This window comes from Lissotriton vulgaris, chromosome 1_1 (genome assembly GCF_964263255.1).
Source record: "Lissotriton vulgaris chromosome 1_1, aLisVul1.2, whole genome shotgun sequence".
In the NCBI taxonomy this organism is placed as follows: Eukaryota; Metazoa; Chordata; class Amphibia; order Caudata; family Salamandridae; genus Lissotriton; species Lissotriton vulgaris.
In genome coordinates this window covers 393,237,799-393,254,026 of record NC_141685.1, presented here as the reverse complement: position 1 = coordinate 393,254,026, position 16,228 = coordinate 393,237,799, and the positions used below count along the sequence as shown (strand labels likewise).

General features: G+C 41.2%; 1 protein-coding gene across 1 annotated transcript in view; it reads left to right on the top strand.

Moving 5' to 3' along the window:
- The window catches only part of LRP8 (LDL receptor related protein 8), a 1,071,653-nt gene that overhangs the window by 464,812 nt on the left and 590,613 nt on the right, over positions 1-16,228 (top strand). Inside the window, exon 3 of the mRNA XM_086952473.1 lies at positions 1,667-1,789. Within this exon, the coding sequence (XP_086808599.1) occupies positions 1,667-1,789 (123 nt within the window). The remainder of the gene's footprint in view (positions 1-1,666; positions 1,790-16,228) is intronic.

Genomic DNA, 16,228 nt, shown 5'->3' with positions numbered 1-16,228 from the left:
TGAAAAGAGGATAGCCAGGCAGCTACCAATGCAGAGGCTGAGGATAACCAATCGGATGCGAGTAGCTGAGCACATGCAATAAGAGAAATTAAAAAAATAATTAGCGTTCAAAAAGAAATGTAAGGCGCCTCCCCATCCCCCGTCCTAATGTAGGGTTTTCAAAGAAGGCGCTGTATTTCTGAACTCTGAGGAGGAGGAGAGGAAGGATCACGTAAAGTTTATTGGCATACTTTATTTGGCAGAGCACACATCATGGATGGGTCGAACAGGTTTTTATACAGTTTCTTCGATGCCAGATTTCCATTTAGCCTCTGAACTTATGAAGTCCTGCCAAGTCTTTCTGAGGTCAATGCCGTGCTTGGGAAAGTGGTTTGTTTCCTGCTGCTGTTCCTGTCTCCACTAACTACCCGCTCTTCTATTGAGCTATTCCCTGACAATCAAATGCCCACCAAATTCACAATCCGGTGCCTTGTACATAGGTGCATCTATACACAGTCTTATTCCTACTCATATGTGACACAATGACAATGAGGATGAGCTACTGGATTGGCAGTCTGGCCAAACACGGGTAGAGACTGGGGCATAAGGAGGATACACGTCACTGGCCCCCTTATTTTCTTCTCCTCACTCTTTAAGTGGCCAAGGCAGTCTTGCGCTTTATAAACTTGTGTTCTGCACTTGCCCCTTGAAGGAGGAAGATGAAATGTTCTAAGCTTTACAACTATGCTTTTTGCAACACAGTAGTTAAGGGCTATCGGCCCGATTCACAGACCTAACAAGACAAAATCCTAAACTTACTACCATTTTGGTATTCACAGAAGGCACTTACTCATTTCGGTATTCACAGAAGTTAGGACTCCTAACTTTAGGACTCCTAAATGCCTCTGTGAATACCGAAAGTCTTAAAGTTAGGATTTTAGTACTAACTTTACTACTCCTAAACTGAGAAAAATCCTAACTTTAAGGCTTTCGGTATTCACAGAAGACATTTAGGAGTCCTTGAGTTAGGACTCCTAACTTCTGAGAATACCGAAATGAGTAAGTGCCTTCTGTGAATACCAAAATGGTAGTAAGTTTAGGATTTTGTCTTAAGTTAGTTCTGGGAATCGGGCCCTATGTTTTTTGTTTCATAGAACATGCAGTAAATTTTTTTATTCAAAAACGGTCTTAGTTTTTTCTTTGAGTATAATGTGTACGGCAAGTGTGTGCACCTATGGCAGATAAGGTTAATGTTCTATGTACCTGTAGAGCCCACTGTCACCTGCGAGAGTCTCCCGGTGCTGAGCAGATGTGTGTGCCTTGTCCTGCAAGGGGTGGATGGGGGTGAAGGTTTAATGGAAAAGCCAGGTCCTCAGCTTCTTTCAGAACTCAAGAAGGGAGGAGGCAGCTCTGATGTACATTAAATCGCCGTTTCCACGCTTTAAGAGCAATGTATGGGAAGACCCTGCACCCGGATTTGGTTTTGAGTATTTGTGGGATGACACATGCAATATTCATCACATAATAAGTGGAGGCTTTAAAATTAAGGGATAAAATCCAAGAGGGCCATTTGATGACTTTGTTATGAAATTATCGTTATAAGGCCGACACCTCCAGAAAGGAATGATAATGGCTGTAGGTACTACTTGTCATTAAGGCTAATCATAAATATCTTTCTTGTTTGCAGCAAAAACAACCTGTGCAGAGAATGAATTCACTTGCGATAATGGCCACTGTGTACCGGTGAGATGGAAATGTGATGGAGAAGACGAATGCCCAGATGGGTCCGATGAATCAGAAGCTACGTGCGGTGAGTTAGATATGTTCAAAGGCCTGCCTCTTGAACCTTTGATGTTTAGAGATGTGCTATTTTTGCCAATATGAAGGAAAACATATATGCAATAATGCACTATGGATTTCCCTAGCCAGACGGCCAACATCTAGATGAAATCAACATAAAAAACTGAGCAGAGACAATGAGTCCTGAGTGAAGTTAAACTGAGATGTTTTCTTGGTTCCCAGTGAAATAAAGTAGAATTAGATCCATGTCACACAGTGGTTGCTTTATGTTAGAGCGGATATACTTGATGGTCGCCACCTTTGTTCATCCAATCTTCTGAATGAGTAAGATCAAGGGATGAATTTCCAGCTCATCAGATGGGCCAGAGTGAGAAGACAGAGTGAAGTCATCCATGGAGTGAATGTGGCACTGAGCGTGATTGGGCAAGCTGCCCTCACTGCATTGTGAGTGTGTCTCGTTCAACCTTGTCTAGCACCATCCTAATCACACAACATCTGTAATCAGGTGAGACTGCTGTCCGACCTTCAGGTACTGGGAACTTTACTAATACTTCCCTATATTATTCTTCCAAAAAGACACCAGATGAAAAATTCATTCCAGTACCATGATTTTATCATGACTTACGTGGTCGACTCACTTATGTTCTAGCATTTTTCCAAAGGATTAATTGGTCTCCTCTATGAGAAATACAACTAAGGGTGTGGTGCTTATGGACATTTTTTGAATGTTTATGCTTTTTTGCCAAAATTATAATTTGTGAAGTAATAATTGACCTAGTACTTGGAGTGATAGCCCTGGAGAGTGCTACAGCAGGGTGCTATCGCTTACATAGTGACGGACATTGGAAAGCATGAATCGACCTTAACATTGACGGCATTCTTTTTGTAGCCTCACAACCTGCAATTATATAACATCTTATATTCTGCACTGGTATCTCCGATGTTTAAGATTGCATTCACATTATCAGCTGCTGGTGGGGACATTGTAAGTGCTCTCTGATTATATTTTCACACTTTGTATTTATAATATATTTATCAACGAATCCACAATGCTTTTTTTTTTTTAGATATAGCGAAATAGTCTTGGCAAAGAACCACGTGGGAAGTTTTCACCAGCCCTGTACAGCAATGTGTAGGGAAAAGGTTATGTTGGACAAGCTATGGTGGTTTTTTACATGCTGATTTTTGTATCATCTCTTTCAAAGCAGTTTCATCGTTATGGCACTCTTCAGTCTGAGCATTCTTTTTTTTTTTTAAATACATGTCATTAGGTACATGATATACATGTTGCGATCGAAATCAAGGACATGATTTTTAAAACCTTTTAAAACATTAAATAGCTTCTTTCTTCCATGGCAAGATTAAAAAAAGATAAATAACTGTAGCAGCCAATGTCATCATCAATAATTTAAACAGTGATAAAAACCTGCGATAAAGTGCAGAAGCAAAAAGTGCAAATACCATAACGTGCATTTACTGCAAAAAAGTGCTATTGCTTCTAAAGTGCAATCATCAAGAGAAAGTGCGAGTGCTCTTGATCCCAAAGTCCGCTACATTTTCATATATCAAGTGTTAATCACCTAAATTTCATCTAAATTTCCAAAATGCTTTGATTTTTTTTTCAAATTTCCCGATGGCTCCCACCCGACTTGCATATGCTTTTTCAAAATTACGAGTCCATTTGATTTTATTGAACCACTTCAATTGGGAGGGAACATCACCAGATTTACAATTCTGAAGGCTTAAGGAGTGGGCTACCGTACAAGAGATAAACAAAAACATTTCTTCGGCCTTGATTAACTTAGTTCTATCTTCGCATATACCAAATAGGGCTGACTCAGCCTCAGGCTGAATTCTCTTCCCAATTGCCAGCTCTATATCCCTGTAAATTGCCTCCCAAAAGGGCTCTAGCCATGGACAAGTAAAATGCTCCAGTCTGAGCATTCTTGTGTTGCTAAATTGATTGCTTATTGAGCACACCTTGTAATCACCAACATGTCAATAGCATTAAACTGTTTGGTAGGTTTCTGGTGAGCATTAAATTATATTCACATATTGACTTCTTTTAATCTCTGCTGTTCAGCTACCTGGGACCCTTCTGCTATTCATGTCTAATAAACCACATGCTTGCTGAAAAAGGCATTCTTCTCTAAGTGGCTTTGAAGAAAACACATGAATTGCGCAAACTATATTTTACAAGTCTAAACTAAGTTTTAGGTTATGCTGATGGCAGTGCTGAGGTTAAATGTCTGTTCCCAAGACAACACCCAATGAGATCCCTGTCTGTGATGTTCTTAAAATGGAACCTTTGCAGAACTAATCAATGTAGAGCCCCACACTTGATAATTCTGAAGCAAAATGTCTGACCCCCAATGACATGCACACCTAAAGCGGAGCTCTCAGCATTGCTGAGTTGGAGCTTCTAAGCAGAAGGCCATGTTTACTTAGTGCCTTTCTTGATGTGTTGCCAAGTTGGACTTCAAGCCCATTATCGTTTACTGCTGTGCGTGGGGTATTACAGAGATACCGCACCTGACCTCCAACGCACGTCCACCTGACAGACAAGCTTCTAGGGTGAAACTTCACATCTGAAGGCCTAGCCCAATTAAAGCATCGCTTATGGCCTTACTGAGGCAGGATATCTTTTGAAACAGTTTGTGGCCACTGAAATCATCCTCTTTGTGACACCCACTGTGCACTCTCCCCAGCGCTACACGCCAGGTCATAAACTCGATTATTATTCATGTATTGTATTGGCAATATGGCAAGGAAAGTGGTGAACCCTTCGTCAGGCTGCTCATACACTGGAGTGAGGCGAGATCACAACAGACAGTAGTTATAGTTATTCTAGTTGGAAAACTTACTAGAAAGGACAGATAGTTCGATGTGTCTGGAATGCTCTAATGTGTAGCTCAAAGTGAAGAGACCAATGTAGTGGGTTTCACCGGCAGAAGCCTTGAGAATGTAAAGACACTGCACACAACCATGTTTTCTCAACAGAAGCTAAGTATATCTCAGTTTGGAAGACTGATATTTAGGGTCTACTGAAGAGGAATGGTACATACAATTTAGAAAGCTACTCCTGACCCATGCTCTGAAAGGACTCAAGAATCTAGCAAAAATTGTTACATTTCACCATTTGTTCAACTGGTAGATGATGGGGACACTTCAAGGGTTGCATGAGAAGATCTTTTCTGGCAGTGAGTTTGGTGGTGCAATTTCCTACACTTCAATGTTTCCTCGTCATTTTTTATGGGGACCTCTGTATACTCAGTAGATTATGTGCAAGGGGTTCATAGCAAGAAAATTGTGAATCGATTCTGAGGTTTCAGTAGTGGAAGGATCCAACCTAGGCGATGAATGTCAAACGCATTGTTGGCCACGTTATTCACTTGTGTGGCAAATCACAGTTCTCAGTCAAAGATGACTTCAAGATTTCTGATTGAATTTGAGGACACTGAAGGAGTAGCCTGGAGCTCCGGGGCTATGGAGAAGGAACTCCTTTTTATTTGCATTCATGTAAAACTAGCTGTGGTCAGGCACTGTTGGAACGAGAAGGGAAATCGTTGACAGGCATGATCATTTATAGGAATATATAGCACATATAGGAATCTAAAATACACATTTTTCCTCGCTATGTATATCTGTTTGAACATGAGCAATTTCTCTCTTTGAGTTTCAACAAAGCACCGCTTATAGACTGGCTCTGCAGGTGCAAAGTTCTGTGTGGTTTCCTTGAAGGTAGAATTGTTGCCAATTTTTAATCACTCTTGTAGAAATATTATTTATCATGTTTCAAGGGAAGGACGGGGATGTTAACACTTTAATTCCTAATCACTGGTGTTTGTAAACACGTCTTAGAAAGCTTTTTTTATTTAAAATACATTTATTTAAAAGTAATATTTTTATAAAGCAGCCAAAACATGTACTGGGGCTTATACACAATTTATTGTTCAAATTCTCGAGGAAATAATTGAGGTGTAAAATATGGAACAGAGAAATTTGTGATCTGCCTGCTTTCCTCATGGCAAACAAAAGACCTCTTTAAATACTGATTACCTACAATGTGGTTTAATGATGTTTGATGTCATGAACAGTCTGCAGTGAGTACTATGAATGGAGATGTGAGGGTTGTCGCCGACTTCCTCTTCAAAATAAAAATGTGTTGATAGTCTGTGGAGAGATTGTTCCTAGAAACCTGCTCCTGTCAGTTTTCCCATGGATCAGTCAGAATGTATAGTGTGGGTTTATTATAACCATTGAAGCAGCTGTGAGGGTATGAATCTTTGTATGTCACAGTCTCACAGCTAGATGTTTAGTTAAAGATATAGCGGTTTCAAGAGATTAAAACATTCATTTGAACCTGCTAGAAAGATATGATTTGTTTCCATAGTAAAGAAACCGAGATTCCTGGCTCTTCTTTAATGTTAGTTGTGATATACAGAAATACATGCCCTTTGAGTGTGCACCCGTACAACCACATGCAACATTTCAGTAATGTTGGCCCATCAGAGCAGGAATTCCCCTTCACAAGGGGAAGGACTCTATGCTGGAGTGTGGTGGACAAAACACAATGTGAACAGGAGGATATGAACCAGGCCCACATTCAGGAAAAGATTTAAAATGGGAAACGAGGCATCTGGGCGTATCATTCATGCTTTTTATTTGTGCATGTGCCAATTACTTTTTCTCAAATACTTAACACAAGATTTAGAAGTTTATGTATAATGTTATGTTATTCAATGCTATTCTGTAATGCAACATACATTTTTTTGCCATTTGTTCTGGTATTGTCAGCATTGTGTTGGCCCATATCTGGAGCACCAAATGCTACTGATATAGAATCAAGTTCAGATCCTTTAACCCCTCCCACACTTGTGACGGAACGGTTCCGTCACGGCCCGCTCGCCGCGCCTGCGCGGTGCTGATTTCGTGCCTGCGCGGCGCGTTCTATTGAGCGGGCGGGGCCGTGACGGAACTGTTCCGTCACAAGCACAGCTCACCCGAGGGGCGTGACGGAGCGGTTCCGTCACCAGCGCGGGAGCGCCGCGCGGCCACCACCGCCCCTTTGCACTGCGGCGGAATAGCCGCCGCAGTGAAAGGGTTAAGGCAACAATTTTACACAAGTGATAATGGGGCCTATATTAACCAGCCTGCTAATGAGAGTGATTACATCCATCCAGATAATCCCGGATGCAGTTTCCAGTTCAGGACCGTTGTTTGATATCCTAATGCATTTATGGTGGTTTGGTCTTTGTTTTTCTTTAATTGAAGTAATTACGCAAACCCACCTGAAACAATGATTTGTAGTCAAAAAGGTCATGACTGGAGACAGTGTCCACAATTAGCTGGAGTGAGGTGGTCACTCTACTGCAAATACAGTTCCTACAGTGAGTTCACTATGTTCTATGGGATTTTGTCTAGGCCCTCAATCACAATAATAATGGCCTCTTGTATTTTAATGCTCTTAGAGAATGCTTACTGAGAACAGCAGTAGTCTAGAACATTATTTTTTAGGGTTTAGTCAACAAAATCGTACATGACAATATTGCTATTTTTACTTTACATGCTAACGGATTCGGGATGTGGAACTTTGTTTGTAGTGTACCTTAAAAGCAATGGCAGGAAAGCCTTCAAGAGTCAAATTTAGTTTGATTAGTGAAAGTTTTTTTTAATAATAACACCAGCTAATGCTCTCATTGTAAAAACTCAGATTGCTCCATTTTTGGTCTGTCTGGTCTTATTATATTTAGCCATGAGAGAGTTTTAAGTGGTGCAAAGTTATTCGTCACATGTACATTTTGATGCCTGCTTGGTGTTGATTTGTGGGATGGAGAAACATGCAATCATGCAAAGAAACATTTCAGTCCATTTGAGGGCAGAATGGGCATGTGTCTTAAGCACTCATTCACAGAAAATACCATTCACAAATACATGCTTCCACAGTTCTTCTTTACACAGTGATTAGCCCAACAGCACTCATATAAAGCACCATTCCCCCACAACAAATAACAGGCAAATACCAATCTCCCACAGTCATACGTGGATGTCTGCCTCATAGTCACTTGCATATAACACTATTCACACAGCAACTCAGCACAACACCACTTCTTAAATTACATTGTAGAAGTAGATTTCTCTTACAGATCTTGAATTCTAAAGGTTATACTCCCATAGTAGTCTAGGGGCCATATCAGTAGGGATTTTGCAAAATTCACTGAATTTTGCATTAACGTAATTGTACAAAATGTGTGGAATATTTTGCTGAATTATGTAAATTTAATGGTAATTAAATGAAATGTAAAACTAGCATTTGATGATCTATTGTATTGTGAAATGCATCCTCGCATCCATTTTGGATGCAAAAAAACAATTTTGTGTTAAAAGAATAGCACAAAGCATCCATGTGCTGCAAACAGCAGCCACTTATGTGCTTATTGTTTGCGTTGTTCCTTTGTGCTACATTTTTTCCACGAACAGCACATAATTACGGGACGTGGCATAATAGCACCATTTTGGGAATATTGCATAACAAACATGTTAGCTATTGGCATATGAGTTGAGAGAGATGAAAACCCACATCAAACAATAATCACAATTTCTGTTGGGTGGAGTACAGTAGTCAATAAATGAACCTGTGCTTAACCCTGTGGTAGCCGGCAGAAAAGCAGTGAGGCTTAACTTAGAGGCAATGTGTAAAGTATTTTATGCAATACTTTAACAGTTATAAAGTGAAAATTCCACCTAAACCAACTTAGACAAATAGAGTACATTATAATAAATAAAAAGACACCAACATTTTTAAATTCCAATTGGTAGAACCGGAGTTACATATTTTTTTAAGTTTAAGGTTCAAGATAGCTCCAAAAAGCATTAAGCACCAGCAGCAGTCATCTGGTTCTGCTTGACCAGGGCAAAATCCAAATTTAAGACAGACCGTGATGGAGTGTGGGTTGGATACAAGGACCAGGTTCATCCTGGTGCAAAGTTTTACCTTCGAACTTAGTCTCTGGAATGAAAGTGAAAAATCCACAGCTGCGCAAGGCAGCAGGATGTGGCTGAAGAAGGCTCCATGTCACCAAACTGTCAGTGAATGAACTCTTGGTGAAGCTGTTATCTTTTGGTGGGAAATCTCAGAGGGGGCAAAATTTGAATTTCGCACACTAAGGAGGTCTCTCGCCATCTAGATACATTTCAAGCTGGATACATTTCACATCCTCACCTGGTGAAGATTTCCACCTTCAGGTTTATTCACTTTTTTTAATTCCGATTCTTTCAGTGGGGCAAGACTGTGGGTTGTGGCTAAAAATGGCTCCATGAGACCAGATGCCTTCTCTCCGAAGCCCCTTTGGATCAGATTTGCTGCTGTGGTGAAGAATGTTGCGGGAGCAACCTGAATCTTTGGCCCAGCGATGATTCTCCTTCGTCAGATCAGCTTGGTCCAAGTTCTCAGAGGTTTTAAGTCTCAGGTTTCAGGAAACCATAGGAGCAGTACACTTTGACTCCAGCCAAGGGTCCAGAACCTTGGGAACAGTACTCGTGGGTCAGAGGAAGCCCTCTGGAACCTTTATGTGCCCCTGTAGCTCAAGCAGTAGATCAGACAACTCCCCTCAGAGTTACTTCTGGGATTCTGGGTGCAAGACGCGCAGGTCCAGTCTTCCTTTAGGTTCTTCAGACAGCAGGGCAGTCCTCCTTCTGCAGGAGTGTTATGAGATGGGTACAGGATATACTACTGGTATAGCCAATGCCAGCCCTTGGGTCAGGGAAACTCCTGGACACTCCCTAAGCAATGGGGCAACACTTCCCAGGGGTGACCCTACCCACATATACAGTGCTTCATGTTTGGTTTCTGTAAACTATCCCACAGGGCCATTCTCTACCTAAATCTAACATGGCAGAAACCTTTGTATCCCTCCCTGGTCAGAGTTCCCTGTTTCCACCCAGAGGAGTGGCTATGATAATGGACAAACCCTCCTTGTGGTCACTCCAAGCCAGTTCTGGAGCAGCTCTCTTCCCACTGGGTTTGAAGCTAAGCTGATTAGGAAGGCAAAAGGAGGCAGGCCTAGCTGTTTGCTAAATCTGCCACTGACAGTGTAGGTACCCTTTGAAGCTCAAGAAGGGGCTGGGAGGAGCCAACAGATCAGATGTGCTCAAAGAGGAAAAACACCTCTCCCCCACACAAACCTTATGTCCACTGTCTGGGAGCAATCCACCCACATCTCACTGCAGGTAAGCCATTCAACAGTCAGGTGACACTGGCAGAAAGGCACATTTGGTATAGGCAGAAAATCAACTTTCTAAAAGTGTCACTTTCGATAAAACAATATAAAATCCAGCGGTAGCATTATTTTGTGTGACTATCCTACTAACACAAATGTTAGTCTGATTTTAGCATGATTACAAATTGTCAAATAATCTAAATTAAATCAATCTAACCATGAAGACAATTAAGCATGGAAAAAACAGAGCCATGTACCAATGTTCTGTCTTTTGCAGAAATATCTGTAACTATGGTTATACCAGGGGAGCGTAGATTATTGTACACTTTTTTCAAGGCAAACATTATACAATGGGCTTTTGTCTATAAGGCTTTGCGTATCATGATAGAACCCTCTCTCATCCACCCATACCCCGAGATAATTATTTGTAGAAGCTCTTTGAACGAGTAGATGGCAAATATGCCATTCTCACAAGTGACTTTTGCATGTTAGAAATTAGGATCCAAACCCCTTCCCTTGTCCGCTGCCATATCACCACCATCACCACCAGAACGCGTTTCTCGTCCACTTTCATGTAGGGGTCAGTAACATCTCTGTATTTTACCACCTTTCCACATGAAATATCAGTTGGTCATAGTAATGGAAGATCCATTTGCCAGCAAAGTGTAGGATGGTACTTGAGTAATGCTGAGAAATACAATGCAACCATAATTAAAACATAGAACATGTAGCAGATATCGGTCGAAAAAAAGTAATATATGTCTTTGCGGGTATGAAGTAATATCATACACCTAGAAGAGCGGGACCTAGGCGAGGGCTGACAATTTTCACTAAGACCACATGAACTATTTAAAATTATTCTGTCTTAATTGAAGTAGTAAGGATACAATTTCAATTTCAATTCATCAGCTTTATTCGAATTGTATAAACAAAATCATAAAAGCATACAACAATAAAAACAGAGCAATAAAAGCCATTTCACATTTTAAAAACTCAGTACAGTTAAAAATAAGATAAAAACAGTACAGTACTTGGGGGACCTACTCATAAGAGAAGATTAGCCGATGTAAGGATACAGTTGGGTTTACTGAGAAAAAGAAGTGCACACAGAGAGCTTATTATACCGAACGAATACCTTTTTGTGAGAAGTCGAACCCAACGGTCTTTGTAGTTCTGAAATGGTGCATCTTACATCCCACTAAGATATAAAGCCAGTGCCTAGAAGTGTGCAACGTAACTTCATTTTTAGGCATCTCAAGCACGCAGTCCACATTGAAAAATTATGATTTTGTTTGAATTAAAGATGTCTAAGCAGGTGTGACAGGGACTGCAACAAGCAGAAAAGATAAGGGTGGGAGTATAAAACCAGTGAGCCCACCACCAACATTCGAAGCATCAACAAATGCTTGTTCCTACCTAATACATGCATCTTGAGTATATGAATGTATGCAGTTCTGTTGTATTTTAAGCAGCATTCTACAGAAGTGGATGCCCCTGCTCTCTTTCTGAGTGACCATATAGGTATATACCACACCCTAAAAATACCATTTGTGCAGGATGAGGTATTATTCGGGTGCAGCTTTACCTCCCCAGAACAGGTTCTCCAGGTTGACATGAAGAGTAAGACAATAATTATGCATGTTTTCCCCATTTCAAGCTGTAAATTTCACACATCTGTATTTTTTCTACAACCCAGGCTTCGCCAGGTATCACTTGCCAAAGTTTGAATAGGTTTAAAACCCAGTAGTGAGCTACTTGTATTCTCTAATTGGAAACAAAAGGGAGTTTGTATCCTCTTAGTAGTACTGTTGTGCTCTGAGTGAGCCCTTTGGACTGTCCGAAAGGAAGAACAAGCATTGGCATAGAAAAATGGTCTTGCCTTTGGGACCATGTAAGTATTTAGCCATGCAGTACATTATCCTGTGTGCCACAACATCTATTGATACTTCACGTGCCACTGGTGAACCGGGGAGGTAGATCCACCAAATAAAGCCAGGTGTGGCTTGTACGAGCCACAAGAGAGTGAACAAGCTGCGGGTGTCTGGTACTACGCCAAAGAACACACATAAACCATATGAAAACTTGGCAGCTAGGCGTAAGGTATGCTCAATCAATCAATCAATCATCGCATTTATATAGCGCGCTACTCACCCAGAGGGTCTCCAGGCGCTGGGGGAGGGAAGCTGGCGTTTGGGAGCGTAGAAGTTGAGGCGGCTGTTGAGGTATCCTGGGCCTTGGTTGTGTAGGGCTTTGTGTGCGTGGGTGAGGAGACGGAAGGTGATTCTCTTGTTGACCGGGAGCCAGTGCAGGTCTCAGGTGTCTGGAGATGTGGCTGCGACGGGGGATGTCCAGGATGATTCATGCTGGACCCACTCCCAAGGTATCTGAGGGACATTAACCTCTAAAGAGTAGATCAGTTATATTTTTTTACCAAGGTAAGCATCACATAATACATAAGGGGTTGCAAACTCCCAAAAGTGGAAGGACTAACACTGCAGCAGGAAAATTGGTCACTCACCCTGTCCCTAGTACCCAAACATTCAAAACCCTGCACCACCAACTCCCAGTTCACGAAGCATATCAAGGCGTCCTGCGGCACCATGATCTCCTGGGCCTCTGAGGCAAATAGTAGCTGCAGCCTGGGAGCCACGTACGGAGCAAAGGTGAGGCACGGGGGAACAGCGAAAATACAGAGAGCAGCTTTAAATGCACTGCATTGTACAATTAGTCACTGCTTGGCTCTCTCGGAGAACCCTGTCAGGTTCTGCCTTGGTAGCAGAAAATGGACTAGAATGCCCATGCCTTTCCTTAGGAACCGTAAAACTTGTACTCTCCTCTGGTCACAACAAAAACAATGACATAAATCACTGAGAGTGTTCATTTTTTAACCACATGGCTGCTAGGCGTTTTCCCGTCCTGCGCTAAAAAAACCAAAATCCCATAAATCATGACGAGCTGGCCTTGTCATCCGCGCACGGCAGGTAAGTGCCATGACGAGCCCAGCTCGTCATTAGCTTCGAAGGGGTTAAATAAAACGTAGTCAGGTTATGCAAATTCCTTTTCTTAAAGTACTGAATGGTACTTTAAGACACACAAAAATAATTTTAAAATTATCATTTATAAGAACTAGAACTATTTCTACTGTGTAATGAAAAACACAGCACAAAGCGCCCACTTTCTCTTCTCTAAATTTGCATCGAGAGATGGTACTCCGTTCTGAGATTGCCAATTTGACTTTGCATACCATCTGTTAATCTCATCGCGTGCACCTACTTTCCTAAAATACTAATCCGGGCACGTAACGTGTTTCGACCCAGCACCTACACACCTATTGAGATGTATATCTTGAATAATTTTCTAAATCTCAGAATCTGTGGCATGCCCAAAACTTCCCCGGGTATGTTGAGGGTAAGAAACATTAGGCCTGTTTGTTACTGTGGTACATCAGCAGAGTCCGCGACCACCCCAAGAATTCGGAAGCAAAGGGGTTTTTAGTAAAGGGCTTATACTGAGTGGCTAACCTGCCTATAAACCACGTCGAGATCACAGGATAGTTTACGTGCACTTAGCTTTGATACAGGAGTCAACTGAATTGTAGCATACTATAACAATGAAATGAGTGCCAGAGAAGATATTTTTGTGGTTTCATTTCTGTTATCGGCATTGGTGGAAATGCAAAAACCAGCAATGACAGTGAAAAAAGAAATTCAGGCGAGGAAACAGCCACATCGGCCTGAACCTAAAGCTGTTTCCTGGGATCCTAGCATCCACCCAAACATAATGAGCGGATGTGGAGAGAGACCTGGGCTTGTGGAGAAGATGATATGGCACTCCCTTTTTTAGCCGTCAACGGGACCCGTTGTCCTCGCTCTTCCCTGTGCGCAGACAATGATAAAAGTGAGATTTTTAAAAAACATGTGATACGGAGCAGAGCTCGCAACACGAGCAAGAAACACATGCAGGAAACTAACAAAAACCAGATTGACATGCTTGTTTTCAATCACACTCTTTAGAGACCTGTTTTCAATGCGGCATGAAATCTCAAGGCAGGGCGGAGCAGCCGTGTGACCATAGAGCCTGACCAGAGAGCCTTTCCAAACTGCCTCCAGAAACAAAAGAAAAAAAGTAGTACACAGCACTGGCCTGAATGCACACAAGGAAAAATGCTACAAGTCCTGGGGGCATGCTGCATGGGAGGGAACAAACAACGAAAAGGTGGAACAAATGATAACAAGTGCCCACTGGAAAGCCAGGATTTTTAAAGGGCACTGCAACAAACCAGTGAATAGCAGTGGGCGGGGTCTACACCCACAAAGTGAATACAGCATGTTTCGAAGAGACTCGCCTAATACCTTAAAGCCTAGCAGCTAAATAGAAGTGTAAATACTGAAACGGTTACTGACACATGATAAAACACGTGATGTAGATGACTGCTGTCCCGCTGCAGGAAACTCCCTGACATGGTACTCTTACAAAATTTATACCACTTGGGAAGGTAGTAATCCTGTGCTGATTTATATGTGCACTCTATTAAAAACTGAACAGTCCTGGTAAAACAAAGAAAATAAATGGTTCATCGTGTTTCTTCCTTTAAACAACATAAAGAATAAATATGCTCTTAAAAGGGAAGTTCACATCTTTCACTCTAGAAAGCACACACTTAACGCAATGAAAGAACAGGCTGTTCCAAGCATGCAAGCTCAAGCTGAACAGGTCCATCGTCCCCACTTACCCTGTTTGTGTTGAGCTAAGCTGCTGACTTACAGTACAGAATGTAATACAAGTTAATCACACCATGGCAATAAGTCACTGAGGAGCAGTACTCTGTCATATGAGGAAAAACAAATTACGCCTCATCCTGGTCAAGAAAATCCGCTTAAGCTGCTAAATCTTCCTTTCCACTTCCCCATCCGAGCAACAAATGTTCATTTTCCAAATACCTAATTTTCCTGCTCCTTCCATATTAACTGTAGCTCTTAATTTGTGCAGGTGGTGGGAACTGTTTTTCATTTTTGACAACAGACAAATTTTCAATCATCACTCTTTGAGCATGAAAGAGTGGCTGAAAAGGAAGATACAGATAGCAAAATTGTGACCAGTGTAGATAGCATGGTTGAAATAAAGACTGAAATATAGAGAAAAAAGGTTGGGTAACGGAAGAAAGACATAGCCTTGGCATTTGGCAACCCCAGAATTTAGCAGCACCAGCGACTGTCTCCAAAAACCTATTAGATCACTGAGTTGTTTTTGGGGTGTTTTAACAACATAAACAATGACAACTGAATCAATATACCTTATTTTGCAGTGCTTACATTCCAAGTATAAAGTTTCTGATGTGTATAACTGAGCACCAATATTTCTGAAAGACTCTGCTCAAATTGCATTAGGCCTTGCAAAGTCGATTCTTTAAACCCAAATACATAAGTTTGTCAAGGGCTTTGTCCAGTTTGCCATTTCTTTCAAAGGTACAATAACCTTAAAGGAGTTTATTTGCTGTAGATGTTACCAAAGACTTTACCAATTGTGACTTACTGAGCTATTGCTTATGTCACAAAAGCACCATGTTGGACATCCAGTCTGAGGTGTGATTTCCAGTTCAGAAGTGTATCAGTGGTCGCACCCAACTAGATAAAGGGTGGCACACATTTAGTTTGTTACCCAAGCACCACTTTTTAGTATCTAATTTGTTAGCAACAGTATCATTGTTGTTATATGAACTGTCATGAAATGCTCTTTAATAAATTTGTAAAGTTTGTAATGGCTTAGTATTAGTAAAAAACAAATTATTTTGAGCGAAGGCCACTATACAGCTGAGCCAGCAGACAGTCTTATTTTGAAAACATTAAGAGACTATACCATGGCAGATGGTTACCACGGTATTCAGTATTTTCTGCACTGAGGAACCAGCTAAAAAGTTAATTCATGTACATTTTTAAATATTTATTACAAATCAAATTCATTGGTAAAGTCAGATTTGTACTAAAAATTTTACAAAAGGTACTTTCGAAAAAAGTTACATTTTGCCTGCCTAAATCCTCTAGATGCGCATTTGCATGAGCTTCCAACTGTAATTCACTCCCCAGCACACGTCAACTTTCAAAGTAGTTTCCCTATTGTTACTAAGAGCAAAACACTCATTTTTCATCACACAATATAAATGGTAAACGTATCCGTCTTTTCCTTTTCAAGTTTTATTCTTGTAGCCTTGCACATCAGTTCTCAACAGCCAC